Source organism: Sorghum bicolor, chromosome 10, assembly GCF_000003195.3.
Source record: "Sorghum bicolor cultivar BTx623 chromosome 10, Sorghum_bicolor_NCBIv3, whole genome shotgun sequence".
Classification (NCBI taxonomy): Eukaryota; Viridiplantae; Streptophyta; class Magnoliopsida; order Poales; family Poaceae; genus Sorghum; species Sorghum bicolor.
This window is the reverse complement of record NC_012879.2, coordinates 60555361-60583314: the sequence shown is the minus strand read 5'-3', so window position 1 is coordinate 60583314 and position 27954 is coordinate 60555361. Positions and strand designations below refer to the sequence as shown.

General features: G+C 44.5%; 5 protein-coding genes across 7 annotated transcripts; 2 read left to right on the top strand and 3 right to left on the bottom strand.

Moving 5' to 3' along the window:
• On the bottom strand, window positions 1535-4090 carry LOC110431235. Of its 3 annotated transcripts, XM_021450043.1 has the most exons (3): window positions 2510-4090; window positions 2163-2280; window positions 1949-2088 (listed from the first exon to the last, which is right to left on the bottom strand). In XM_021450043.1, the coding sequence occupies exons 1-2, from the start codon at window positions 3949-3951 to the stop codon at window positions 2190-2192; spliced, it is 1533 nt and encodes a 510-aa protein (XP_021305718.1). In that variant the 5' UTR covers window positions 3952-4090; the 3' UTR covers window positions 1949-2088; window positions 2163-2189. The 3 variants fall into 3 exon arrangements, with proteins under 3 accessions (XP_021305716.1, XP_021305718.1, XP_021305717.1); XM_021450041.1 differs by having other exon boundaries at window positions 1535-2088; window positions 2163-4087; XM_021450042.1 differs by having other exon boundaries at window positions 2041-2280; window positions 2510-4089.
• On the bottom strand, window positions 13013-14498 carry LOC8065017. The gene has a single exon (XM_002437574.2). It carries the CDS (start codon window positions 14193-14195, stop codon window positions 13266-13268), a length of 930 nt encoding a protein of 309 aa, XP_002437619.1. The 5' UTR covers window positions 14196-14498; the 3' UTR covers window positions 13013-13265.
• Window positions 14627-16848, bottom strand: LOC8069220. The gene has a single exon (XM_002437573.2). The coding sequence runs from the start codon at window positions 16697-16699 to the stop codon at window positions 14987-14989; it is 1713 nt and encodes a 570-aa protein (XP_002437618.1). The 5' UTR covers window positions 16700-16848; the 3' UTR covers window positions 14627-14986.
• LOC8069219 lies at window positions 21464-22762 on the top strand. Its single transcript, XM_002439008.2, has one exon. It carries the CDS (start codon window positions 21464-21466, stop codon window positions 22760-22762), a length of 1299 nt encoding a protein of 432 aa, XP_002439053.2.
• LOC8065016 lies at window positions 25881-27950 on the top strand. Its single transcript, XM_002439007.2, has one exon. It carries the CDS (start codon window positions 25941-25943, stop codon window positions 27639-27641), a length of 1701 nt encoding a protein of 566 aa, XP_002439052.1. The 5' UTR covers window positions 25881-25940; the 3' UTR covers window positions 27642-27950.

Below are 27954 nucleotides of genomic sequence, written 5' to 3'. Positions count from 1 at the left end.
GCGCGCACTGGGAACTCAATATTTGTATTTCCTTTCAATATGAATAAAATTTGTGGTCCCTCTCGTTTCTTTATTTTTGTGTACTTTAGTACACTGGCTCACCCACACATTTATTTTCTTTGTGACAGAGAAATGTTTTATTTTTCTGTCCACACACAAAGTTTTAGATATCGTCGAGGTCTATAACTTTGCTTTTGATTGTTTTTCCATCCAAGATCATTTGACAAATTTTAAAAATATGAATTTTAAAATCACTAATATTAAAATATAATTTTCAAGCCTTAAATGTTTTCAAATAAAAAAGTACTTAATTATAAAGTTGTTGATCTTCTCAAATACAAATTAGTTGTTTCTTGTTGTTCTTCACATGTTCCTTCATCCACAGCTACTATTGCAGATGTGTTGGTCACAACTGGAGGGTCTTCTACAATAAGTATAGACAACCTTTCATCAACAAGTGGAACTGGATTTGGTGGAACAGAAGTTGCAACTTTCTTTACCTCATGCTTCTAGAAAAAGAGAGGCAATTAATATTCCATTTCTTCATGCCTCAACTTTCTAAAAAAGACAACAAATTTCATTCTCCAATGTCCAAACCCTAAGTGGGATGAATGGGATATGGGAATTGGGAATAGAAGCACTGACCTGCCACGGGCCGAGGCAGCTGACTAGGCCCAACTGGGGGGGTAGCGCACCCATTGGACAGCCACGACGCTAGTTGTTGGCGGACTGGCTGAACCACAGATGCGTGGAGTCGGTGAGGTCACGGGCATAGGGTGGGTAGGGGCGGCCGGTGGGGCCAAGCCACCGGGCGGGCGTCGATGGCTTGTGCGGCCACATTGGAGTCAGGGGGGTGGGTGGGGGTCATGTGGACTCGCTCGGGGTTCCATCCGCTTAGGCCTTGTTTAGTTCCCAAAATATTTTGCAAAATTTTTTAGATTTCCCATCACATCGAATCATACGGTACATGCATGAAGCACTAAATATAAATAAAAGAAATAACTAATTACATAATTTATCTGTAATTTGCGAGACGAATCTTTTGAGCCTAGTTAGTCTATGATCGGATAATATTTGTCAAATACAAACGAAAGTGTTATTATTCTTATTTTGCAAAATTTTTTGGAACTAAACAAGGCCCTAGTCTCAGACAAGAGTGATGGGGTGAAACTGAAATGAGGGTATTTTCAAATTTTCTTGGGCTCTGCAGACTAGTAAAAAAATAAGCAAAAATGCAAGGTAGTCCCATTGGATCCGCCCTTGGGCGGCGCTCGCGAACCCTAGATCTCCCTTGCATCAAGCATATCGGCCATCCCAATGAAGAAGGCCTTGTACACCGAGGAGGTAGAATAGATGTCATCGGCCATCCACCACCGCACAAACCTGTGAGGCACTGATGGAGAAAAATGCACCTCCTCCAACATACCCCAAAGCATGATGTAATCGCACAGCACGGTGGCCTTCCATTTTTTTGAACGTACAGGAGGGGCTTGCGCCCCTACTGAAATTTATTAAAAAAAGAAAGGTCCAAATAGGAGAAAAACAGAGTGAACAGCAAAGGAGAAAAAAGTTTCTACGAGACAAAAAAAAAAGAGACAAAGAAAATAAACAAGATTACACAAGTTGCTCTAGCCATAAACTAATCAGTGGCAGATATCTTTTCTTTGCGCGATGCTGATGCCCTCACTAACTCTTCTCCTGTGACTTGTGAGTGCGCCTGGACACTGCTGCAAACAAGGCCGGAGCGAACCTTCTCACCGGACCAGACGCCAGCCACGAGTATGCATGCCAAATAATGTTCAAATTTGAAGCAATAGCCAACAATGTTCACATTTCACACCGAAACTAACATAGGAGGAAATATAACTAAATGTATCTACGCTAACTTGTCTTTTGTGGTGCTCATCCTTCAAACAGCTCTTGCAACATCTCTTCCAGGTTCTGGGGAGTGAGTTTTATGGTGGAAACTTCATTGTCCTCGATGTATCTTGTATAGCCTGGAATGATTTTCGTAGTGATAGCATCGCGCATTGTTTTTCTCAGCTCAGGATCCGGGACCTTCCACAACTTTTGGGTGGTACAGATTTTCTGAAATTCATACTCAAACTTAGGCAATGAAGAGTAGCTTTTCCCGAAGCAATGAGGTGTAGGATTGAGCAAACCTGACAACACCGGTACCCAACACAGTTTTAGATAGGCCTGTATGTAGTCCTCGATTCTGCGATCAAGGGCTGCGAAGTATGAATGCAAGAAGTTGCTGCCGTATGTAGTTTGAAGTTCCTGCAGTATGTAGGTTGAGTTGTTGATCAAGAATAGGTATTTGATGCCCTGGTCTGCGAAGGATTGGGACATTTCGGCAAGTTTTTCATCTAGACAGGAGACCATCTCAGTTGTCAGATTGGCTAAAGGATTAGTGATAGTGTTCCCAGCAGTCTCAGTGACATGCTGCTTACCATTACCAAGGCAGAACACAACTGAGGTCACTGACCAGTAGTTAGCCCACAGGTACCTGATGTGGTCGGTTACAGACAGAGTGAGCTTGTGAATGTCCGACGATCCCTGCGTAGTCATCACGGAGTCTTGGCCGTCCTCCTCCATGGAGTCCATGATCAGAGCCCAGATCTCCTCCATTGTGCCCCATACGGCCTCAGTCGCCTTATTGTCCTTGGCATACAAGAGGTTGATTATCTCACCCCGAATCCGTTTAACCTCTTCGATTTCTGAGGGCATCGAAAGGAGTAGCACCTCGACCTCGAAACAGGCATTGGACAGAGCGTCGAGCACACGCAGCAAGATACTGATCTTCTGGTATAGTGCTGGTGCTGGCACCCCACTGCCATTGGCAACAGAAAATTCACAAATGGTATTAGGATCCAGAGCAACTAGGAAATCAACAAAAGCAAGCATTCTCAGCATGGTTTCTTGGATAAACCGTGCAAACTGAAACTGATCTGGAATGCAGCTCTCAACCTCCTCTGCCTTTTCTTGTTTCTGTATTTGTTTTTTTCTGGAATTCGATAACTCTCTTTCCGATTTTCGGAAAAACCACTCTTCTTCTTCTTCTTCTTCTTCTTCTTCTTCTTCTTCTTCTTCTTCTTCTTCTTCTTCTTCTTCTTCTTCTTCGTCCTCCTCCTCCTCCTCCTCCTCCTCCTCCTCCTCCTCCCAAATACTAGGCATGCCCACAAATCCACGGCCAGAAAAGAATGACGAGGTGAGACGGATGGTTTCCATGATTTGGTTGAGAGCCCGGATCCAGCTTCGTGGATCCAAAGTATAGTCGGGCCGTATCACGGCTATAGATGCATCAACATCAGAGATGTGGAGCACCCAGTCGATGCCCAGCTCTGTGAACCACCTCTCCAGGACACTCATGTCCCCACCGTCAGCTGTGCAATTCGCTGACGACGACGACGACGCACCAAAGAATTCCTGGACAAGGCTCTTGATGTTGTTCATCCGCTTCTTCTCCGTTTCTTCATGGGGCTTGTTGAGGGTACGTGTACCGTCGTCGTCGTCATCGAACAAGTACAAGTACAGGCTAGAGCCGCTAGATCTAGATGTGTTGGTGGTCGAGACTATGGTACCTGATGAGGAGCTGCTAACAACTGTGTTGGAGCTGAAGCCGGTGCCGGTCGTCTGCTTGTGGTTGGCGGAAGAGGACGGATCAAAACTAAGGAGTGGCGGCGGTGCAGCCATAGCTAGAGCGAGGTCGTTGTTGGTGTTTCTTGCGTCGAACGACGACGGCTTGGGCGCCAAGAGACACACAGGCTTGGGCGCCGAGAGAGACACACGACATCGAAGCCTGCTGCTGGATGGGGAATCCGAGGTATGATCCAGCATACCAGCGGCTGTGCCGCCACTGCCACCATCCATGCTGAATCGCTGATTGCTGAAGCTAGCAACCGGCAATTTGATTTCCGTTGACTTACACGGGTTTGGGGAAGAACTCATCAAGTGCTAGCGAGGCTATTGGAAACCATGTGGCTAGCTGGCAGTGGCAGCATGCACAAACTTTTTCCAAAGACGCGTTGGCAATATAGACGACCATTATATTCCCAACAGCGTTCTTTCAGGAAGACGCGTTGTGATACCGTGTAGATGGGCAAGCTAACGACCATGATCCAAACCTCTCCCAGACGGCCTGATGAGAATATAAGGCCTTGTTTAGGCCTTGTTTAGTTTCCAAAAATTTTGCAAAATTTTTCAAATTGCTCACATTGAATCTTGCGGCACATGCATAGAGTATTAAATATAAATATAAATAATAACTAATTGCATAGTTTGTATATAATTTGTGAGACGAATCTTTTGAATCTAGTTAGTCCATGATTGGATAATATTTGTCAAATACAAACGAAAGTGCTACAGTGTTCATTTTACAAAAAAAAATGGAACTAAACAAGGCCATCCAAAAGCTTTTTAAGATTTTTCATCACATCAAATCTTACGGCACATGCATAAAGCATTAAATATAGATAAAATAAATAACTAATTACACAGTTTGCCTATAATTTACAAGACGAATCTTTTGAGCCTAGTTAGTCTATGATTGGACAATAATTTTCAAATAAAAACGAAAGTGCTACGGTACCAAAAAAAAACTTAAAAGGAACTAAACAAAGCCTATTTCTACTTATTGTTTCTTTCATGTGTTGAAGGTTATTTACAAATTTAGCTTTTGCAGCACTAGCCTCAATTCTTGTTTGGTCCATGCATATGCTACGAAGTGCCAAGTCCGATTACTGATTACAACTTTCTAATGGGTACTGCTAGCGCCTGGACATCCAACGTCAACAATGCGTCCGGACACTGAGCCCCCAACCCGCGCCACACAGAGAAAAGAAAAAAAAGACGCCAACAACAGCTGTCGAAATTATCATGTTAGTCCATAAAACTCTTGTTTGGTGATTCTTGGTCGTAACTATTGGGGACTCTCTTGTTCGGACTCCAAATATAGCAAGTGATATGTCCGTTTTGATCGTCTCGACGAGCTCTTTACAAAGGTGTGCTTTGTTTCATCATTTATGGTACTTTTTATGTGATGAAGTATCAATAATCTGTAAAATAAATGAGCAACACAACTCGTAGAATTTATTAGAATAATCCCTATAACTATGCTATAATAATCTTTTTGCCATTATGTTGTGCATTAATTGAAAGTATAATGTTGATGTTAAGGACCGTCAACAAAAAATTAGAGTTTGTGGAATACTTCTCTAGGTGCTCTCATAATTTCACCCCTTTTTTTCTCGAACTGAGTGCGTGGAACTTAAACCGTTTAGCTAAAAAACGTGAAGCAGAGCTAAAAAAACGTGAAGCAGAGCAGTCTAAAAACACCCTTAAAAAGAAATTTAATTTATGACAAAGCTAGATGACGAGAAAGTGACAAACCGAGTGGTGGTCTACGATCAACAACCGCGTGCGTGCTGGTCAAAAAGTCAGGGATCCACACATTGAAGCATGAAAGTGAAATTCCATTAGCATCGCCTCTCGAGAATGCATTGCTTGATTGATTCCAGTAACAGCCGTGTGCGTGCGTCCATCACAAATTGAATCTGTGGATAGATTGCAACTAGCAGTGCTCCAATGGCGGTGGCCTCAATCTGGCGGAGAGCATGGAAGAGATTGAGATCTAGGGGCAGCAGCGAGGACGACGCCGACGGCAGAGGCGGTCGGCTGCGGCCTACCGGTGGCGAGGGCGACGCCGACGGCGGAGGAGGTTGGCAGCGGCCTACCGGCGGCTACATCAGCAGTTTTGGTACAACCAACACCGCCAGCACCATCACCCCATTCAATTCACACGGAGAAGCGCAGCCTCGTGATATCCATGCATCCATGGCTCCGTCCACGGCGCCCATGGAAGAAAACGCGGAGGAGGAGCTTGATATAGATGTAGATCAGGAGCTCGAGGAAGACAGGGTGGAGAAGCTCGAGCATCTCAAGGGCCTGGCGGTGCAATTCCGTGGCGATAATCGCAGTGCCTTGGAGAGGTGGCTCTTGGAGCTGGACGTCCCCTGGGTTATCCACCTCGCCCCCGGAACACATGAATCTTCAGGGAGCGTCGTTGCCACGCACGGCTTCCAATTTCTTGTCCAGAGCTGGATCCTGGCTCTACACAAGATCCGTGGATCCATCCTTACAAGCCTTGATGGATGGTCCAGACAGAGGCAGGACCAAGATGAAGGAAGAACGAGCAAGCAACCATCTGCTTCTGAATTTGCACAGCTTGTCCAAGCAATTGTGCTCAAGATGCTGCCTTTCGTTGACATTGCTGTGGCAAAAACCACCCATTGGCCGGGGGTAGTGGCTCAGAAGCTCCAGGTACTGATAGACATGCATGACGCTCTTTCCATGGCCTCGCAACATGTCCTGTCATTATTGTCCTGCTATGTACAAGAAGAATGTTCTAACGACAAGATGAGAGAACTCTTGTCAGCAGATCTGACCAAGTTGGATGAGGCCATATGGGATACAGCTGTTGAGATGAGGAATAATATCATGGCTTGGAGCTGGACAGACGATAGCAGTTCATGTGACATTCACAAGGTCTCACACTCCATAGTAAGCTACACCAAGGTGCTGTGGGCCAATTGCAAGTCAGTGAATCGCATTCTACATGCCGCGGTTCTCCGCGGTGAGTTTGTGTCGGAGAACAAAAACTTGAACCATGTGACCAACCTCATCACACAGATGGTCTCTTCACTAGAGAGAGAGCCTTCCACAAATTCATCCCCGGGGTCCTTCCCAGATGAGAGCCTCAGGTTCCTATTCTTGATCAACAATTTCAAGGAAGGATTATCACTTTATTTTGATCAATGGACTCATGCCTTACAAACAAGCTAGTTTTTGCTCTTAGTTTGATCTTTTTTGTTTCCTTTTTTGTTTCTTAAGATAGTTGTCTGCTCTTCTTCTTTCAAAAGTTTTTGTACATAACTGTATTCCTTTCTTTAATATATCTTTGCTGTAGGGGCCAAGGTCCCTCCAGTCTTTTTCAAAAAAAAAATTTCCACTACTTGTTGCAAGAGTTACAGACAATTCAGAGTTTGGGTTTCAATATGGTATCCTTCACCTACGATATCAATTACTACATCAATCGTTATCTCCATGTGTCTTGGGAACCGGTGTTGAAATGCTTGCAGGATTCTGCTACACCTCGTTGCTTCACTACATACTCGTCTCCTATACCAAAGTTTGAGTCAAAGTTTCAGAAGACTTACTCCGGCCAAAAGCTCTGGAAGGTCCCAGACCCTGAGATGAGAAGGAGGCTGAGGAAAGCCATTGTCGATAAAGTTACTCCAGTGTTTACACAGTTCTGGGAGGATGACCAGATTGCCACACCCCCAGGATTCACTCCCATGGAGGTAGAGAAGATGCTGGGAGAGTTATTCGAAGGATGACCAACTAGTGCACCATAGAAGATTAGAAGGCAAGTTGCCATATGTGTAGCATTCCTTTGTTAATCCTGCTTCCATTTGTGTCCACTATTATGCTTGTGTTTCGTAATAAAATGTTGCTGTTTCCATGCTGTTTCGTAATAAAAATCTGAAGCACCGCAAGTTTGTTAGTAGTTCTCCCCCAAATTGATCAAAAAAAAAGTTTGTTAGTAGCCCTTCCCCAAATTGAACCTTTTTCTTTATGTCGAGTATCTGGAACAGCAGTTTCACATAAGAAAAAGTCCGGAACAGCAGACATCTGATCTGTACACCCTGCCCCTGCCTTGTAATAGCAGCAGTGAATGAAATTCATTTGGTCTTCTTTATTTACAAAAAAAATTAAAAGCATTTGAAAGCGTTACCCATGCAGTTTTAAAAGCGTTGCAGTATATATGCAGCAATAGTAGAAGCTGTAACTTTGGTCGTTCTGATTTTGCAAATGAGTATTTATTTTGCCCTCATTCTCGATCTTACTCTGTTCTGCCCTGTTATGCACACATGTGAATTCTGCCCTGCCAGAAAAGGCAATAGTTGTTGGGATCATAAGAAACATGCTAAATTCCAGAGCCAAGTTACTCAGATTACGACAACAGGAGAGGATGGCAAGAATGGTGAACGAACCATGCTGCAAGGAGTAAAATGGGCTCGAAGGTACAATGTCAAGGTGGGCCGGCGATGGCCCTGCAACGTGTGTGTATCTGGGATGTTGTAAACTTTTTTTTTTTGGCGCGAAAAGGGTTATTGTAAACTTGTAATGCAAATTTGGACGCAGGTACCTGATGAGGAGCTGCTAACAACTGTGTTGGAGCTGAAGCCGGTGCCGGTCGTCTGCTTGTGGTTGGCGGAGGAGGACGGATCAAAACTAAGGACTAGGAGTGGCGGCGGTGCAGCCACAGCCACAGCGAGGTCGTTGTTGGTGTTTCTTGCGTCGAACGACGACGGCTTGGGCGCTGAATTGCTGACTGCTAGCAACCGGCAATTTGATCTCCGTTGACTTACACGGGTTTGGGGAAGAAGAACTCAAGTGCTAGCTAGCGAGGCTACTGGAAACCATGTGGCTAGCTGGCAGTGGCAGCATGCACAAACTTTTTCCAAAGACGCGTTGGCAATATAGACGACCATTATATTCCCAACAGCGTTCTTCCAGGAAGACGCGTTGTGATACCGTGTAGATGGCGCAAAGCTAAGGACCATTGATCCAAACTTCTCAGACGGCCTGATGAGAATATAAGGCCTTGTTCAGTTTCACCCAGAATTCAAAAACTTTTTAAATTCTCCACCACGTTGAATGTTGCGGCACGTACATGAAGTATTTAATATAGATAAAATAAATAACTAATTACACAGTTTGTCTGTAATTTATAATACGAATCTTTTAAGCCTAGTTAATTAGTCCATAATTGGACAATAATTTTCAAATAAAAATGAAAGTACTATAGTACCCAAAAACTTTTTAGGTAAAGAACTAAGGCCTTGTTCAGTTCGCAAAAATTTTGGATTTCAACACTGATAGCACTTTTATTTTTATTTAACAAACATTGTTCAATCATAGAGTAACTAGACTTAAAAGATTCGTCTCGCGATTTACAGATGAACTGTGCAACTAGTTTTTGTTTTCATGTATATTTAATGCACCATGCATGTGCCGCAAGATTCGATGTGACGTGGAATCTTAAAATTTTTTGAAAACTAAATACGGCCTCCTGATTGTTTCTTTCATGTGTTGTAGGCTATTTACAAATTTGGCCTTTGCAGCACTAGCCTCAATTCTGACAAATTTAAATTTTAACAATGTAGCCTACATGGAGCTCGGATCCAGCTCCATGTCTCACCAGGCCACTGTGTCTCAATCTCAACTCGAGGATGCTTTTTTTTTTTAGAATACTGGAGGGGCCGAGGCCCCTACAGATGCTTTATTAAAAGGGCAAACCCCTGAGTTACAGGAGAACCCAGCTGACGCCCAGCATTGAGAACCACCTCTTCATGAATCAAGCTTTGAAAATAATCTTCCTCAATTAATTAGCTAAGAAAATAAAAAGATAAAAGTACGTAGTGGTACCATGGTACTTTCCAAACCACTGTAAAACAGCTCGTGTCTTTGTGTGCTTGTATAGATACTTGGTTATAATTTCACACTTGGCTAGGTGTGCTGTTTGTTTGTAATATGGTTGCACAAACACCTCCAGCAGCCGTTCATTCAAGCTGTTTGTTAATATGTCCACTGTAAAGTCATTTGATGCAACAAGCAAAAAAAATCTAAACACGTATAGTACATAAACAATTGCACCTGTGACAAGTTCATTCCTTCTTTGGCTCTTTGCGTACTTGTTCACCCTTCGAATAGCTCTTGCAACATGTCCATGAGATCATGGGGAGTGATTCTTGAGGGGATGATATCATTATACTCCAAGTATTTCGTAAAGCTCGAAACGACTTCCTCAATAATAGCTACCCGCAGCCTTCTCCTCAGCTTAGGGTCTGGGACCTTCCAGAACTTCTGGGCATTGTAGGTTTTCTGAAACTCCGACTCAAATTTAGGTACAAGGGAAGGGAGTAGTTTTTCCCAAAGCAGAGAGGCGTAGAACTGCACAGGCATGACAACACCGGTTCCCAAGACACTTGCAGATATGTTTGGACATAGTTGTCGATCTTTACCTCGAGGAAATTGTTGACCTCCGGAACCGAAATTGGATAGAGGTGCTGCCATATGAAGTAGGAGTTGTTGATCAAGAATAGGAACCTTAAGCTCTGGTCAGGGAACGATCGGGATTTCTCAGCGAGCTTTTCATCCAAACCTGACACCGTCTCCATGATGAGGCTGTTCAGAGGGCTCATGCTGTCAATTGTAGGCACATACCCAGGGAATCTTGCTGCAAATTGTCCGACAATCCGATACACTGTAGCGCAGTTGGCCGACAGCAAACTGATGTACTAGCTTACAACAGCCCACCACCTGTATTTGAGCACCCCACCACGGGCCATCGTCCACCTCCAGCTCTGTGGACGGCAGAAGATGGGCCCTGACCTCCTGTATGATGCTCCATATCCAGCTCGCCTGCTTTCGATAACAAGAGGCTGGCCATCTCATCTGTGTGATCATCTTCGCTTCCACTGATGATGTGGAGCAGAAGGATAGCCGGATGTCCTGCGACGCCCTGGACACTGCCTCGCGTACACCTATCAGAGGCTGTGCTGTCGGTGACGGTGCTCCATCAGCAACGACAATGATCTCACTCTCACCGCCGCCGTGGGTGATGCTGCAGGAAGAATACGGAGCAACTACGGCGTCAACAAAAGGACTCATCTTCAAGATGAATGCTCTGGTAAATCGTGCTAACTAACTGGACGTGCACAGGCCCTCCCTCAGGAACACTGAACATGGCGGCGAGGTAAGCGTTGCGGATAGATTCGGCGATGCCAGTAAGAGCCCCGACCCAGCTCCCTGCGAATTGCAGCAAGCTGGTGGGATCGCCGGCGACGACATGGCGACGGCGGCTGACTGCCGCCATCTCCGGGAGCCAAAGCTCCAGCACACTGCTGGCGTCTCCATTGGCCACACAGAAGTCGTCGAACAGGCGCATGACGAAGTCAAGCTTCTTCTCTCTGTCTTCGCAGACCCACCAGCTCAGGTCAAGAATCGGGTCGAAACAGCCATTGGTGGGCAGCGGGCTAAGGCACCGAGGTGTGTTACTGTTGGGGGTCGAGAGGGTGTGAGATGGTGGTGCTGCTGCTGCCGCCGGGACTGGATCGCAGCTCCCGCCGCCAGTTCGGCTTCCAAGAAACATCGCCGGAGAGCGTGCGGGATGCTGAGGCACCTTTGGCTTCCATGCTCTCCGATCCCACTGCTGCCTTGCACGACGCGCTGGATGCCCGGCCTGGATGGGATGCGATGGGATCACTTGGAACCCAACCGATCGATGAATCCTTGGAGACCCTGCAGCCAGGAACCCCGACTTGGGGAACTGGCTTTGCCTGAAACGGTGTCGTTGACTAGACTTGGGGCGTCCTGCCGATCAACAAGATACATACCATTTGTCCATGTACCTCCAAACAAGTCGTTCAGTTAATAAAAAGTACTCCCTCCATACATTTTAAGACAGCCACAGACTCCAAATCCTAACGTTAACTCTCTTTTTTTTATAAAAATATTTATCAAAAAATGATATATGTATATTTTATAAAAGTATTTTTAAGATAAATCTATTTATATGGTTTTTATATTTTTAAACTTAATAACTTAAAAGTTATTTATGACCTATATTCCCAATGTTTAACAAAACCTTGTCCAAAATAATTTTCTTTATAGGTAAAGAAGGAGTATGTTGATGTCGATTCGGGCACACAAGTAGAGGCTATATTCTCCGTAGACCGCACGCAACCTAGCATGTAGTTGAAGGAGGTCTAAATGGTGAGACCTACTAGGAGATCAACAAGGCTGATTTAATGCTTATTTTTTGCTCAATAAACCCACAAACACCTCCCGGGAAGACCCGTGTAAGACATGCATAGAGGGGTTGTCTTTAGCTCAGCAAAGCCACCTAGAACGCCCATAAATCCCATCAAGCAGGGATATATGGACAAAAATGATGTTGGAGGTACCGGTTCCTGCAATGCAGATCATCAACATATATATCATGCATAGGCCGGGAATTAGAAGGGAAGTACGTGGAACACACATTTATATTGTTTTAAGTATGGTAATCAAACTTGTTTCTCTAGCTCCTTCTGCCCTCTATATTGCTACCTAAAAGTTCTAAATGTTGTATTTCTGTTGCAGAAATACTTTACTAGTAAAGAATCAAATGCTGAAAAAAATCTTTTTCTAATAGATACTCGGATGAAAAAAATTTGATATCACAGTCTCTGCAACTCCCCTTCTTGGATCCTTATCAAAAACTCAATTTTGTACTGGATCAGAGCATCCTATTACTAAACCCGTTTGGAATGATTTATCAGATTGGGATATTCTTTATCATTTTGGTCGGATATATAGAAATCCTTATTAGTGGATCTTCAAAAAAAAACTTTGTAATGGAAATGGGGTGGCCCTTTGATTAAAAAAAAGCATTGCATCTGATATGTACCACATTGACTAAGATATTATCATTAATGATTTTACATTAAGAAATGATTGTATGAGTTTTTTTTTCAGAAGCACTGAAGTAATATTGTCAATGGCGTTGAGTTTGGTTCTTATTTGAGGTAACCATACTATTTCAGTTTTGTTGTTGGTTTAGTTTGTCCTGTTGCAGTATTGGCATTGCTTTATAAAAAACTAAGTACATTTTTGTGTTAATGCTTACTAGTACTAATACATGTTTTATCATGCTAGAAATGAAAAAGAATAAGCCTAAAGAGCCCATAATTACCCATTCACCTTAGGATCCTTCAAACTATAGAGCCGGCCCCAGAATGTCCCTTGCAAACATAGTATCATCTCACCTACTGTACTGCCAGTGCACAATACTAGACTAGAGGTATGCTGCTCCCATGCGTTTGACCAGCTCAAGACGTTTCTTTCATGCAGCCAAACAGAGTAGAACAGAGCAAAACAGAGTGACACTTTTTTTTTCAGAATCCAATCTTATCATCTTGTTGCAGTATCAAGCATGCGCGTTAGTTTGGCACATTTGGCAAATATTATTACTATCTTAATGCAACGATCATTATATACATAAGTATATGCAGTGATCATCTTTTTCAGAATCTATTCGTCTGAAACAACTACTTTGTTCCAAAACCAAACATTTAAACACAGAACACTCAAAGGATACATAAACGATTGCACCTGTGGCAACTTAGGTTCCTTTCCTTGGCTCTTTGCTTGCTTGTTCACCCTTCAAATAGCTCCTGCAACATGTCCATGAGATCATGGGGAGTGATTTTTAAGGGGCTGATACCATTGTACTCCAAGTATTTCTGAAAGCTTGGAATGACTTTGTCAATAACAGCCACCCGGAGCCTTCTCCTCAGCTTAGGGTCTGGGACCTTCCAGAACTTCTGGGCATTGTAGGTTTTCTGAAACTCCGACTCAAATTTAGCTGGAGAGGAGTACCTTCCCATGCAAAGCGGTGTAGAATTGTACAGGCACGACAACACCGGTGCCCAAGACACCTGCAGATATGTTTGAATGTAGTTTTCGATCTTGCGAGCAAGGGCTGCCATGTGGGATTCCAACACCAAAGTTGGAGAAAGCTGCTCCCAGATGAAGTATGAGTTGTTGGTCAAGAATAAAAACCTCAAGCTCTGGTTTTGGAACGACCGCGATTTCTCGGCAAGTTTTTCCTCTAGACATGACACCGTCTCCATCACAAGGCTGGTCAGAGGGCTCACCTTGTCAAACCTAGGCACATAACCACGGAGCTGAGCTGCTTCGTCGACGAGTTGATGACCTGTTGCCCAATTGGTGGACAGCAAGACGATGTAGCTCACCATGGCGCGAGTGAGCTCATGAATGTCCGACGATGATCCTTCTGGAGTTTGAACACCCCGCCACGAGCCATCGTTGTCGTCGGTGACGGTGAGACGAGTCCTGGACATCTCCTCCATCATGTTCCATATTGCCTCAGCTAGCTCGCCTTGTTTGGATGACAGGAGGCTCGCCATCTCATCCGTTGGTGTCGAGAGGGCGGTCTCGGTACCAGTGGTGGTGGTGGTGGTGCCGCCGCCGCCGGTACTGCTACTGCTACTATCAGTTCGTAGCCAATTCGGCTTCCAACAAACAGGCTGCAACGAACCATGGCCGCCGCCGGACATGTCCATTCTCTCTGCTGCCTGTTTAGGAATCTACCTGCATCTGCATGAACTTGACTGGGCCAGTTCTTTCAAAAAAAACTTGATTGGGTCTGGCTTTGGGTGTGTGTGCGCCTTTGAGCCTTGTGGAGAAGCCTGCTACACGATGACACTGACGAGATCACTCAATTCGCGTGGCGTTCCAAACAGGTATTTGGCTTTCACAGTTTCTCTTTCACCTGCGTGGCGTAGCTACGTCCTCTGGAAACCTTGCGATTTAAGCATCTAACCAGTCCATACATTCAAACGGCTAGACAGCTATTCAGCTTCTTCATACAGCAGACTAGCAGAGCCAGCCATAAGTTTACATACCCCCTCTGCTGGCACTGTTTTGGCCCAGTCCTTCCATGTGGATTGCAAATTATATTACTCTAGTCCAGGAAGTGGTTGCTCCACATTCAACAAGAAAACAAGAACATACACATTAGCAGCGGTAGTAGCGAGTACATGGGCTAATTGACAAAATAAGAATACTACTCTTGTCTTAATGCAGTTTTTGCATATAGAGAGCGAGCTCTGCATTATATTTTTGACGAAACAGATCTGCATTATATTGAACTAAATCTAGAGATCTACAAATTTGACGAAGTAACATCAGCCAAAACAGACTTATTACTTGTAGTGCTTCAACTTTTAGTCGGCAGCTCCATCCATAAGTCAAGTTGTTTGAAGATCGTTTCTCATTTAAAACCACAATGAAACGATGGACGTAGAAGCAATACTAACTGAATGTTGGTAACTAGCAGTGGTGCACCGGTTATTCATCCTTCAAATAACTCTTCCAACATCTCCTGCAAGCTCTCAGGACTAACGATGACTCTTGAAGCGCTAACACCACCATCCTCCAAGAACTTTGTGAAGGCTGAAATGACTTTGTCAACGATGGCTGTCCGCAGCACTTTCCTTAGCTCTGGGTCTGGAACCTTCCAGAGTTTCTGCTCAACGTAGGCCTTCTCAAACTCTGACAAGAACTTATGTTGTGCTGAATATCTCATAAAGAAAAAGCAACAAGGTGATGAATGACTATGCAAGGGCTTCAACACCGGCGTCCAGGATACTTGCAGATAACTGTTTATGTAACTGTCAATCTTGTGAGCCAGGACATCCGTTGGGACATCCAAAAGCAGATTTTGAGAAAGCAGTTGGTGCCACAGGAAGTAGAAATTGTTGGCCATGAACAGGAACCTGAGGCTCTGATCTGGAAATGACTGTGACACCCTGGTGAGGCTTTCTTCTAGGGAACGGATGATCACAATATTCAGGTTGGTGGAAGAACTGGTATTATTCTCACCGAGACACAGAGATGCTTCATATGCAGTCGGAGGATCCACTGATGAACAGTTGTAGCTGTAGTAACTAGTCGACAACACAATGATGTAGCGTGCTGCAAACTGAGTGGCAACATGAATGCCAGGCGATGGATGCAGTCCTGACGCTGCTTTGTAGTCATGGTCATGGCCATGGCCGTCCGTCATCAAGGACATGAAGTGTGTCCTGATACAGTCTCTCGTGTTCCTCATGGCCTCGTCCACCTTGTCCAGCTTCGCCAACAGCAGGCTTCTCATCTCCCCGCTCATCCTCGCAGCTTCTGCGTCGGTTGATGACGAACAGGAGGAGGAACTGAGACATGAGTGCCAGAGTTGGACCTGCTCTGAGACCCCGGCAAGAGCATCACGGACATCAGTCAGTGTCCTGAACTTATGAGCCGATGCCACTGCACCCTTGTTGCCAGAAATGACACCACCATGGCCATAGTCGTCGTCACTGCTAGCGCTAACAGGACCAACGACGTCGTCCAGGGCAACGACGGCGTCGACGAAAGGGAGCATGAGCAAGAAGGTTGCCGCGACAAATCCTACCAACTCTGAAGCAGGTGGCCAGGGCAGAGCTTGTTCCTCCTCCTGCTGCTCCTGGCTACTACACCATCCAGTGAAGCTAGCGACGCACCTGCCGATGGCGTGGATAGCGGTGACCCAGCTGCGTGCGGTGTGCTGGAGTCGCCGCGACACGAAGGTCCTCCCCGCGGACGCCGCGTCCAGCTGGGCGACGTGGAGGACCCAGCTGACCTGCAGCTCCGACAGCCACCTGCCCAGTGCGCTGCTGCTACCGGCGGCGGCGGCGCCTGTAGTGGTCGTAGCCGCTCCATATCCACCGCCACGGGATCCGTGGATGATGAGGTCCCTGATGTGCTCGCGCATGGTCGCCTTCTTCTCCTCGTCGGTGAGGCCGCCGGCAGTGGCGACGGTGAATGGGAACGGAAGGGACGCGGCGGTGCTGGGTGCGTAGGTGGTGGTGTTGGACATGGACAGGATGGTACCTGAAGCGGTGCTGCTGGCGCCACAGTTGTCGTCGTAGATATGATGATGAAGCAGAGCAGGTTGAGGTGGTGGCTGCCGCAGCTGCACAGGATCGCCGCCGCCGCGGTTGGTGGTTGCGACCGCCCACCTCCATGATCCCTGCCACGCATCCGCCATGCCTGCCGGCACGCGTACGGTGAGTAGCTAGCTAGTAGCAATCCATGCGCGCCCGGCCCGAGTCCATAGCTGCAAACTGGAGTGTGCTGAGTGTTGGCTGGCGGGTCACGTACGCATCGCCAGCATCCCCAATGCGTCCCTCCGTAAAAGAAAACACAACTCTAATAATGAATTTGAACATCACACATGTTTAAATTCATTACTGGAATTACGTTTATTTACAAGACAAATGGAAAATATTTTTTTTTTATTTTGACCTAACGGAGCCCACGGCAGTGCGCGTCTTTGAAATAGCGACGCGTTGACGATGATGACTGGAGTGTGTTGATTGTTGGCCGACACAGCTGGCAGTTTGGCACCGACAGGACCTCACGTCCTCACTGAACTGGCCATTGTATGCGTCAACTTTAACTCTCGTTACATCAAATGTTTCAACATATGCATAGAGTATTAAATATAAATTCTTTAAAAAACTAAAAAACAACTAGATAATAATTTACAAGACGAATTTTTTAAATCTAATTAATCGATGATTGAACATTAATTATCAAATAAAACAAAAAATTACAATACATGTTAAACTTTAACACCTTCAACCGAAGACCTCCCATTCTAGAACTGCTAAGCATATTAAAAATTGATCCGTTCCCTTTCATCTCACCTAATCCCTTTAACTAAGAAGGAACTCATTTCATTATGGGATACCCATGCTTTGTCGAGTGTCTGTAGCACTCGGCAAAGGCCCAATTATACTTGGCAAAGCCTTTGTCGAGTGCCACATTTGGCAAAGACCATACGGCAAAATTTTAGCCGGCAAATGGATCTTTGTCGAGTGCTCGGTAAAGATAAAAACGAAAAAAATAAAAAAAAAATGAAAAAAGAGAGATTTTTTTTAAGGAGGCTGCCTGCCAGCCAAGTTTTTTGCGTCTTTGTGGACACTCGGTAAAGATAAAAACGAAAAAAATACAAAAAAAAAACTAAAAAAGAGGGATTTTTTTTTGCAGGGGGTTGCCTGCCGGCCAAGTTTTAGCGTCTTTGCAGCCCACGGGATGCAGCCCACGGGATTCGAACCCGTGACATCTCTCTCGCGTGTCTCCTCTCTTAACTACTGCACCATACTATGACTTGTGTTTATATTGCATTTCAGTTCCTCAAATATTATACTAAATTATGTGTAAATTGATTATTTGAGGTTCTAAATAATTTCAAATCAAAAATTTGTCAACTACAAAGTTTCATAACTTTTTGGGATCTACAATTTTCATTTAGGGAGTTTCTTTATCCGAGGTCGTTTACAAAATTTGAATTTCAAATTTGAGAAATTCAAACGTAGTTTTTGCATGATAAGATGATTCCAAAATAAAAAGTTGTCAACTACAAAGTTTCATAACTTTTTGAGATTTACAAAGTTTATTTAGGGAGTTTTCCATCCGAGGTTATTTAAAAATTCAAATTATAAAATTTTTAATTAAAAACACGGTTTTGCATGACAAGATGAACTCAAATGAAAAAGTTGTCAAATACAAAATTTTATAAATTCTCAAGATCTACAGAGTTTATTTTGGTTGTTTTGTCATTTGTTCATCCGACATGATGATTCTAATATTTTTCTAAAATCTTATATATCTCTATAAGAGAGATATGTAAAATTTGTAAACAAATTTATTTTGGCTTCGTCAAACGAAGAAATGATAAAAATAAATGTTATAGATCTTGAGAAGTTATACAACTTTGTGGTTAACATCTTTTTGATTTGAATTCGTTTAGAGCTTCAAAATTCAATTTGAAATTTTCTTTACCGAGTGTTTTTTTTTTACACTCGGCAAAGAAGCTCTTTGCCAAGTGTCAAAAGAAAACACTCGGCAAAGCATTTAACACTCGGCAAAGATGCGGATTCCGGTAGTGTTTATATCCCAAACTACATCAACTTCTAACATTGTTCTAAGTCAAATTATTTTAAATTTAACCAGTAGATAAAAATAGCGCCACCAAATTAGATCGCTTCATAATCCCCTTTCACAAGGATAGGTAAGCTAATTTACTATGCTGCTTTACTGTTACAACTTCCCCTCCTGTTATATAGACCAGGGGCCTTTTATAGGTCTCAAGAATATCCTTTACCTGCTACAGAATATTCTTGAAATCTCTGATATTACAGTACAATGGTACTTTGAGATTTATCATGTCTTACAGTTTTCGGCCTTCGTTGGCCGAAATAAGCAAATTCAACATGGACCCTGTTCGCTCTTGTTCGAAGCCTCAACCTTCATAGACTCTACATCTGGAGGTCATAATTGCAGGACCTCGAGCCTTCAGAATATATGAGCAAACAGAGTAAGTCGATCCTTCAGGATAAGCCAAAAAAGAATTTTCTTTTGCTCTGACAGGCTGGTTTTCATAACCATCCATAAATCCTGTGTACAACATGATGGCCCAAAAGATGCTTATAAACCTTTCTGGAAGAGAAAAGGGTTGTGTGTAGAGTATTTTTTTAAAGACGGCAAAAGCTTTTACCGTATTTTTATTATACGAGAAAAAAAGAAAAAAATATATAAACAATTACAACTCTCACTCGTGCAAAACGTTCCAAGTCTAAAATTCCTAGTCCACCCCTGATCTTTGGGCGGCAGGAGGTAGACCAGTTCACTAAGGCATGTCCACCAGAGAAAACTTGTTCTCACTCGGTTAATCCTCCTTACGAGCCACTTGAGTTCGGGGAAAACCATCATATGGTAAATCGGTTGAGATGAAAGCACCGTATTAACCAAAGTCTCTCTCCCTGCTGAAGATAAAAACCGCCCCTTCCATCCTGGTAATCTGGCACTAATTTTGTCCAGGAGTGGTTGTACATCAATTTTCCTCAATCTCCGTATGTGGAGGGGGAAGCTAAAGTATTTTCCAGGGAAGTTGCATTGGGGAAGTTCTGGAGTATTTGTGCAACCGTGTTGTTGTCTATTTTAATCAGGTAGATTTCAGTTTTAGAGATGTTTATTTTTAGTCCCGAGCATTCTCAAAAAATGACAGGATTTGGTGTAGATGGTCAACTTCCCTAGTACTGGGAGAAAGATGCTTATAAAACTTTTTGGAAGAGAAAAAGGTTGAGCTCCGAATATATGAGCAAACATCATCTGTTTCCTGCATCTGTAAATTCTGAAGAATGATCTGAAGCTCTTGAAAATGTGCATAAGCTTCGGCAGAGAGGCAGATAGAATAAAACTTGAAGGGAATTCGTAGAGGCAGCCACCTTCAAGGATATCTATTGATTCTTCGCATAAGAATAAAGTTCTGGAAGCATGAGAGCAAACTGTGCCGTCCTAAAGACCATGCTATCAAAAACATGATGATCCATTATTCACAGGGACCATAGACATGCCCTTGAATTGCACTTGTAGTTTAAGACTATCCTCCTTCCAATTTAGGTAAACACATCATTGGCCAAGCTGCTTTTGGAAGCTTCTTATTATTCAAACCAGCACCTCTCCATAAGCAGTGCTTTTGATACTTATTAATTTGCTTGATGACTATTTTTGGTAGCAGTTCCTACATCACTGAGGAAAGAGGAGAAAGCTACCAACCTTCTTTCACATTTGGAGACCAGAGGCCAAAAGTCTGCTGCCAAAGGCCAAAGTAAGTAAAAGTAAGGAGCCTTTAGAGCAATTTAGAGTGCTGGCTAAAGTGTCCAATCTTTCCTCTGTCACATTGATAGGAACCATAAATAATTTGTCAAAATTTACTTTCAACCTAGTAGATTCTCCAAATTCAGCAAGAATATCTATTCTTAGCCGTTGATCAATCTGTGGGTGGAGTTTAGCTTTCGCTCTTAGGACAACTAAAGAGAAAGCATTGTCTGAAATATTTATTCTTAGCCGTTGGATTATTGCAAAACACTTCAACATATTTTTTTATTAATGTCAAAATTTTAGGCCTTATTTTGACATGGGTATTCTATTTATTACCGACTCTTAGACCATTGTAAAATTTAACTGCATATTTTCTCTCTTGTCTGATTAATCTGGTTGTTTCTTGATCCTCTCGATAAACATGGGGTTCTTTTTAACAGTGTTGTGACTTGTGAGTAAACTAATATAGATGAGATATCAATATATTTTCAAGATATAAGCAGCGCAATCAGGGTATCGCCACACAGCTACACGAACTAAATATTTGCCAGAGGCATCCTGAACTTGTGCAAGCACAGAAGGTTCACCATGTTCATGTTCCATGAGCACGATCAGGTCCCAAATCCAAAATGAGCTGTCTGGAACTTTATTCAGAATTTTAATTAGCCTAATTACAGGAACACTTAATCCGTCGTTAGGAGGTTAGGATGGACCCACCGACCATAGGCACCGTTGTTAGTCCTTAGTGACTTGGTCAGTCGATCGAGATACTCCTATGTCCGTCATTCCTGTAGAACGGAGGTGATCAACTGGATACGTGTATTGATCAATGACAGTGTACATATATAGTTACAATACGGTGGCTCTTGGCCACAGCTATACATGCGAACGGCTCAGCGAGCTACGCGGGAGCGTGGGCGCCGCGGAGACCGGGCGTGCGGGCGGATGCGGCAGCGCGCGCTCAGTGGATCTCGGATGCGTACGGTGCGCGAGGGCGTTGACACTCCGGAGGACTCGGGCGCTCTAGCTGTTGGAGCCGTTGGCGGAACGAGTCCGCTCACAATTCCCACACTGTGGCCTTGTTTAGTTCCTTTTTCGGACCACGGTATCACTTTCGTTTGTATTTAAAAATTATTGTCCAATTATGGAACGACCTCTGGCCGGCGAGGGGCTCGACCTCGACGCCATGGAATTCAAGGAAGAATTGGTAGAGATGCGCCAGCACCTGAGGGGCCTGGTGGCGGAATTCTGTGTCGGTGCCAGTGGCAACGTCACTGCCCCGGACAGGTGGCTTTCGGAGCTGAACGTCGCCTGGCTTCTCCATCTCAGCGAGCTTGGTGCATCTGCGCGGGGCAGCTTCATCTCACGGCAGCTGCAACAACTTGTGCAGAGTTGGATCCTGGCTCTACGGAAAATCAACACATCTATGATCTGGGCATGCTTTAGTGGATTTTCTAGTCAGGAGAAAGCAACTGTTGCGCCACCTGCAGCTCCTGAATTTGTATGCTTTATCGAAGCAACGTTGTGGAAGATGTTCATTTTTGCTGGCACCATCGCTGGTACCATCGCTGCTCCTCTGAATTTTGATGATACTAACTGCCAAGAACATATTGTTTCTAGGGCGGCTGGGGAGCTCCGGGCACTGCTCGACATGCGTGATGCTCTCTCCTCGGTCTCAGAACACATCATGATGTCGTTCCGCTCCTCACCCTATGTACAATCCACAATCCACAAGGATATAACTGACGATATGGGAGGCCTCTTGTCAGCAGAACTGGGCAAGCTGGATGAGGCCGTGCGTGACGCAAGGTATCGCATAAGGACCGCTGCCATGTCATCCTTGGACGACGACGACTCCTCTGCAGAGGCAGGGGGCACTACTCAGACTACCCTGAAATCATCACCCGACATCCACAAGGTCACTCGGTCCGTCATAAACTGCATCAAAGTGCTGTCTGCTAATCATACGCATGGTTATCAAGATGGACTTATTATGGAGATGGCCACTTCTTTAGAAGAAAAGCTTACCAGAGTATCACAGTCATTCCCAGACCAGAGCCTCAGGTTCCTATTCTTGATCAATAACACCCACTTCATAAGGCAGCAGCTCCACCATGACCTCACTCACAAAATCAACACGTACATAGAGAGTTATCTCCAAGTGTCGTGGGCACCAATGTTGAAATGTCTGAACAATACCACGTTTCATTGCTTCAAAAGAAACTCACCGCTGCCAAAGTTCGAGTCCGAGTTTCAGATGACCTACGCTGTGCAAAAGCTCTGGAAAGTCCCGGACCCTTGGCTAAGGAAAAGGCTGCGTGAAGCTATCATTGAAATAGTTGTTTCAGACTTGACAAAATACTTGGAGGATAACAATAGGATCACCCCAGGAATCACTCCTCAGGAGGTGGAGGAGATGCTGCAGGAGCTATTTGAAGGGTGAACAAGTGCACCATAGAAGTTACCAGCTACGTCTGTTTTCATGTATTTTTCATGTTCTGTTACAGGCTTGGAACAAAAATGTTTGTATTGTACCCTCATCAGGTGTCAGTATATAATATAGATTGAGTATGTAGCCTCCACAGCATAGGGGTCAATCTGACAACAAAACAAAATAGGGACTTATATCTATGCAAACAAGGACTTCAACTAGTGTCTCCCTAAGGGCCTGTTTGGTACAGCTTCACAAGCTGTTCTGAGCTGTTTTTTTTTCAAACACCTATTTCTAAAACAGTTTCATAGGTAAAGCTGTTTTTCTTCTCCTCTCACAAAGACATAAGTTGCGATAAAGCTGAAAAAAGTAGTTTATTGTAGCTTTCTCCCCTATTTCTCTCTCTCATCTATGCATAAAGTAGTTGGTGAAGCTATTTTGTCAAACACTTTTTCCAAAATAGCTTCACCTATAAAGTACTCATGAAGTTATTTTCTAAAAAACAACTTCACTAGTGAAGTTGAGCTATACCAAACAATCCCTAAATAACGCACCACAAATATAATAAGCAAGCAACGAGTACTGCTAAAACTAAATTAGTAACTTAAGATGGCAACGGGGACCTACCCCTGATTCTCCGTGAGAAATTCCGGATAAGATAAAAATGGGGAGATTTTAGCCCTCACATGCGCCCGCTGTTCGTTGTGACAGCTGCAGTTGAATACTCGATCTTCGCCAGGGAAACTGCACTGGCTTTCTCTCCTCTCTTTCTCTCTCTCTCTCTGCTCAGTCTGGAGACGCAAATCCTCTGTGCTCTCTCTTTGCTCGGCCTGCACTCTACAGGAAGGCAACGTCAAGGTGCTGAACAATCAATGAATTTGTCACTTCGTGATTTGTAAGGTCCGCATTAGATTTTGGCCACCTGCTAGGGAGGTGTTGGAACCCGTAAAAGGGATTTTTTATCTGTAAACTTCAATCTTGTTTGGTGCTATTGCAAGATGAGCTTTTTTCAGTATTCTGTACACTTTTGGATAGTCGATTTGAAAAGTTCTTTTATCCAATAGTGGGGATAGGGATCCCCGTCAGGTATGTAATCCCCGCAGGGAATGGGGATGGGGAGAAAATGTCCCCCCGCGAGTCTTAATAGGGAACGAGATGCGGAAATTTCCACCCCGCGGGGACGAGGATGGAGAGGCCAAACTCGACGGGGAATTCTCCGATTGTCATCTTTAACTAAACATTTAGAGTTGAATCTACCAACTATACAATAGTATTTTTTTTCTCATGATAAATTAGTCAACAGTAACAACAAGCTTGAAGCAGAGTACTGCCGAATAGACTAGTGTCACAAATTGACGTGGATACTAGATTTATTTTAAATTTTAGTGATGCCATTTTTTGAGAGGTAAGTAATGTGCTTGCTCATAGAAGCGAGTGTTTCGGGGAAAAAACCTCCAATTTATGACGATCCCATCCTTTGTCGCTACACCCCTTCGTTTCTAAATGGCCGTGGCCTGATGGGAATTCTGTGGGCAAACGATTGAATGGGCTGTTTAGAGGAGGTCAGGGCCTGGCATGGGCCAAGGCCCCAAATACAACATACACTAATCTGGGCCAGATTAACATGCCGAGCCAAGATGTATTCTCTCCTTTGTTTTGTTTTGGCTGTGTTATCTGTGCAGGTTTCAGCTGCTCCCTCCAACAAGCTTTGAAGACAGATATGTACTCTTTGTCCCATGCTGGAGGTTAGTGGATGAGCTGAAATCTTTAAACTCTCTAAATTTCCCAAGTTTTGATTTTGTGTTTAAGGCTAGATCTTGTAATAGGGCCGCTTATGAGTTGGCCAGGTTGGGTGCAAGCTGTGTTGAAGGAGAGGACACCACATCATATGTAATGCTCCTGACATGTGTCTTTGTAATTAGACAAATTTTGCTGGAGAACACCGCAAAAACACATAATTGGCTGGCACACACCGCAACGACAAGAATTTGTCCAGTACCATTATAAATTTATGGTTGTTTGCCGTAACACACCGCGCCTATTATTTTATTCATTTCTTAGGTTTTAAGAGAGAACGCGGGAAAATGACTTTTTTGTCCTTCTCTTCAACCTTTAGCTGCTCAGTGAAATTTGGCATAACACACCACTATGCAAAAGTGTCTAGCTATGATTTTATTGAAAATATAAAGATTCCTAGGGGGTTATTAGGATGACTTGATAGACTTAGTGAATAGTAAAATTTATAGATAGAGACGGAGGAGGTTTTTTATAAATGCACTTTTTTCCTCCGCATAGAACCGTTAGCCATGGCTGCCGTTGTCGTCCTCTTTGACGTGCACTACCCGTTTCAGATCTTCCACTCATTCAGCCTCTCCACGGCGCCCACCTTCGGCTCCTCCTCTTCCTCTTTGCCGTGGTCGCGACAATTGCACCGGAGCCTGTTGTCCGTACGTGTTCATCGTGGGCGCTGCAGACTTTGTGGGCATGCATTGTTGGTAGGCGTTCCGCGCGCGTGGCGACGGCATGCTCGGCCTCAACAACTTGAACGCCCACTATGACCTAGCCCTAAAGCGCGCATAGCAACGGCTACCGGCGTCCCGTGGTGTGGGTGGCCGCGACGCCCCCAACCACGCGCGGCGTGGGTGACTGCGATGCCCCTAACTACAATGGTCTAGGTGGCCGCGCCCTAGGAGGTCGTGCCCCTAGCCACACTAGCCAGACTAAGTCGCTGGAGGAGGGGAACTAGCCAGAGGAGCTCGCCAAAGATTGAAAATGGCGGTGTGTTACGGTAAATTTTAGTGAACAACTAAAGGTTGAAGATGAGGATAAAGATGTCACTTCCTCCACCTTCTCTCTCTTAAAACCTAAGAAATAAATAAAATAATAGATGCGGTGTGTTATGGACCAACAACCATAAATTTATAATGGTGGTATTAGACAAATTCTCGTTGTTACGGTGTGTGCCGACCAATTAGGTGGAAAATTTGCCTTGTAATTATCGCTGATGATTTGTCATCACCCAGGTTCCAAGAAAAAAAAACGTCGGATTTGGTACGGCGTACGCGTCCTGCAAGTTGTTGCCTCCTATCCCAGCGGCCTCTAATTCATTCCCCAGACCCGGTACCGTGAGTCGAATCATGCATATCGCCGGTTGCTAGTGATCGGAGCTAGCTGAATAAGCTGCTTCAGCATGGAGGCCACGGCCACTCGCAGGGATGGCGGCCCCGGGGAACAACGCCACGAGCAGATTGGCTCCGCCGCCGGTTCCTACACCGTTAGCAGCAGCTCCAGATCAGGTACCATAGTCTCGTCAACTGCCTACACATCTGGCGCCTCTCGCTCCTCGGGCTTGGAGCTCATCAAGATCCACGGCTACGAGCACCTGTCATGGCGATGGGGCGAAAGGACCAAGGAGGAGAAGATGAAGCGCCTCATAGAGCTGGCCAATGGCGGCGCGACGAGTGCCCTGAACCTGAACCTCAACCTCAAGAGGTGGTTCACGGAGCTGAGCGTCGCCTGGGTTCTCGACCTTCCCGATGATGCTGTATCTGCACTGCAACTCGAGGTATCTCGTGATTTCACTCGGAGCTTTAGCGGCATCATTATTACGAGGTGGATCCACGCTTTCGCCGAAATCGTGGAAACCATCCGCTTCATGTCGACACTGCCCCTTCCTGATCCATGCTCACACACTGGTGATGATGAGGAACAACCTGTTCCTAACCAATTCTTCTTACTGATGAGGGTGACAACCAAGATATTGCACAGAGTGAAGAGCAAGCTATTCCTTACAAATGATCTCATCAGGGATGATGGTGCTAGTATTCCAGATCAAATCCAGTTTGCAAGATTTACCCAAGTGGCCATGTTAAAAATGCTCGCTTTTGTCGATGTCCTAGTTGCTGTGGATCATGGTGCTGTTTTATATGGGATACCAGAAATATATAAATCGTTGAATCTACTGCTGGGTATGCACGATGTTCTTTCCAAGGCCTTACACATGATCCACGTGTTATTCATTTCCAGTCCCCCAGGAGAAGTTGAAAGTATACTGTTTATGATATGGCGCCTCTTGTCAACAAAGGAGGGGAAGGCGCTTGACGCCTTATGTCTCACATTGAACTACACCACGACTCATCTCCTCAAGCGGATTGAAGACACGTCAGCTACTCAAACTCTACAGCAAGGATCATCGGACATTCACAAGGTCACTCTCTCCGTGATAAGCCACATCAGCTTCCTGATGGATAATAAATTTTCATTGGATCTAATTGTATTAGAAGCATATTACCGTGGTAAAGTGTATGAAGATCTAATTATATCTCAAGCACATAACCGTGGTAAAGTGTATGGAACCCGTATTATTGGAAACCAAACACATTCTGACAGCATGATCATCAGGATGGCGTCACGTCTACAAGAAAAGCTTGCCAGCCTCTCAGAATCATTTCCCGATCGACGCCTTATACTGTTATTCTTGCTCAACAACTCACACCGATTACACCAATGCTTGCAGTCTGAAATTGAACCTTGGTGGTCTTCTCTCCAACTTTATGCCGAATCCCTTGTTACCAAAGTCGATGGCTACATGCAGAGCTATCTACAAGTATCTTGGGCTCCAGTGTTGTCATGCTTGTTCAATCCCACTCCTCATTTCTTGGGGAAAAACTACTCCCCACTGACTAGGTTCGAGTCTGCATTTCGGGAGGCTTACATCACTCAAAAGCAGTGGAAGGTCCCAGATCCTGAGCTTCGGAAAAAACTGCGAACAGCTATCATCGAGCAAATCATTCCAGGCTACACAAAATACATAGAGGAGAACAACATTACAACGCCAAGACTCGCTCCTCAGGAGCTAGAAGAGATGTTGCAAGACCTATTCGAAGGATGATCAACAGAATACACTGCCAATGATAATTATTGTAGGTTTTCATCTAGCATGTTGGTGTGTTGGAAAGAAATGTTGTCGCTTCAGATGACTTGACTTCTGAAGATGATGTGAACAAAGCACGTGTATAATTAACCAGGACTACCCAAGGTGTGTTCTCCATTTTTTTTTTTTTGCTGTAAAATTGTTGCACATTTTTTCCTTAAGTACCTGGAAAAGCATAGAGGAAATCAAGCCGAAGCACCACAAGTTTGTTAATTTTCTTTGTTGTAAAATTGTTGCACATGTTTTTACTTAAGTACCTGGAACAGCATAG

Bases quoted from the DNA above. Each gene is read 5' to 3' on its own strand.
- LOC110431235 (XM_021450041.1), bottom strand. From the start codon at position 3,951: ATGAGTTCTTCCCCAAACCCGTGTAAGTCAACGGAAATCAAATTGCCG. The intron at 2,089-2,162 runs GTTTGCTCAATC...TATGAATTTCAG, and splicing joins TTGGGTACCGGTGTTGTCAG to AAAATCTGTACCACCCAAAA.
- LOC8065017 (XM_002437574.2), bottom strand. From the start codon at position 14,195: ATGGACATGTCCGGCGGCGGCCATGGTTCGTTGCAGCCTGTTTGTTGG.
- LOC8069220 (XM_002437573.2), bottom strand. From the start codon at position 16,699: ATGGCGGATGCGTGGCAGGGATCATGGAGGTGGGCGGTCGCAACCACC.
- LOC8069219 (XM_002439008.2), top strand. From the start codon at position 21,464: ATGGAACGACCTCTGGCCGGCGAGGGGCTCGACCTCGACGCCATGGAA.
- LOC8065016 (XM_002439007.2), top strand. From the start codon at position 25,941: ATGGAGGCCACGGCCACTCGCAGGGATGGCGGCCCCGGGGAACAACGC.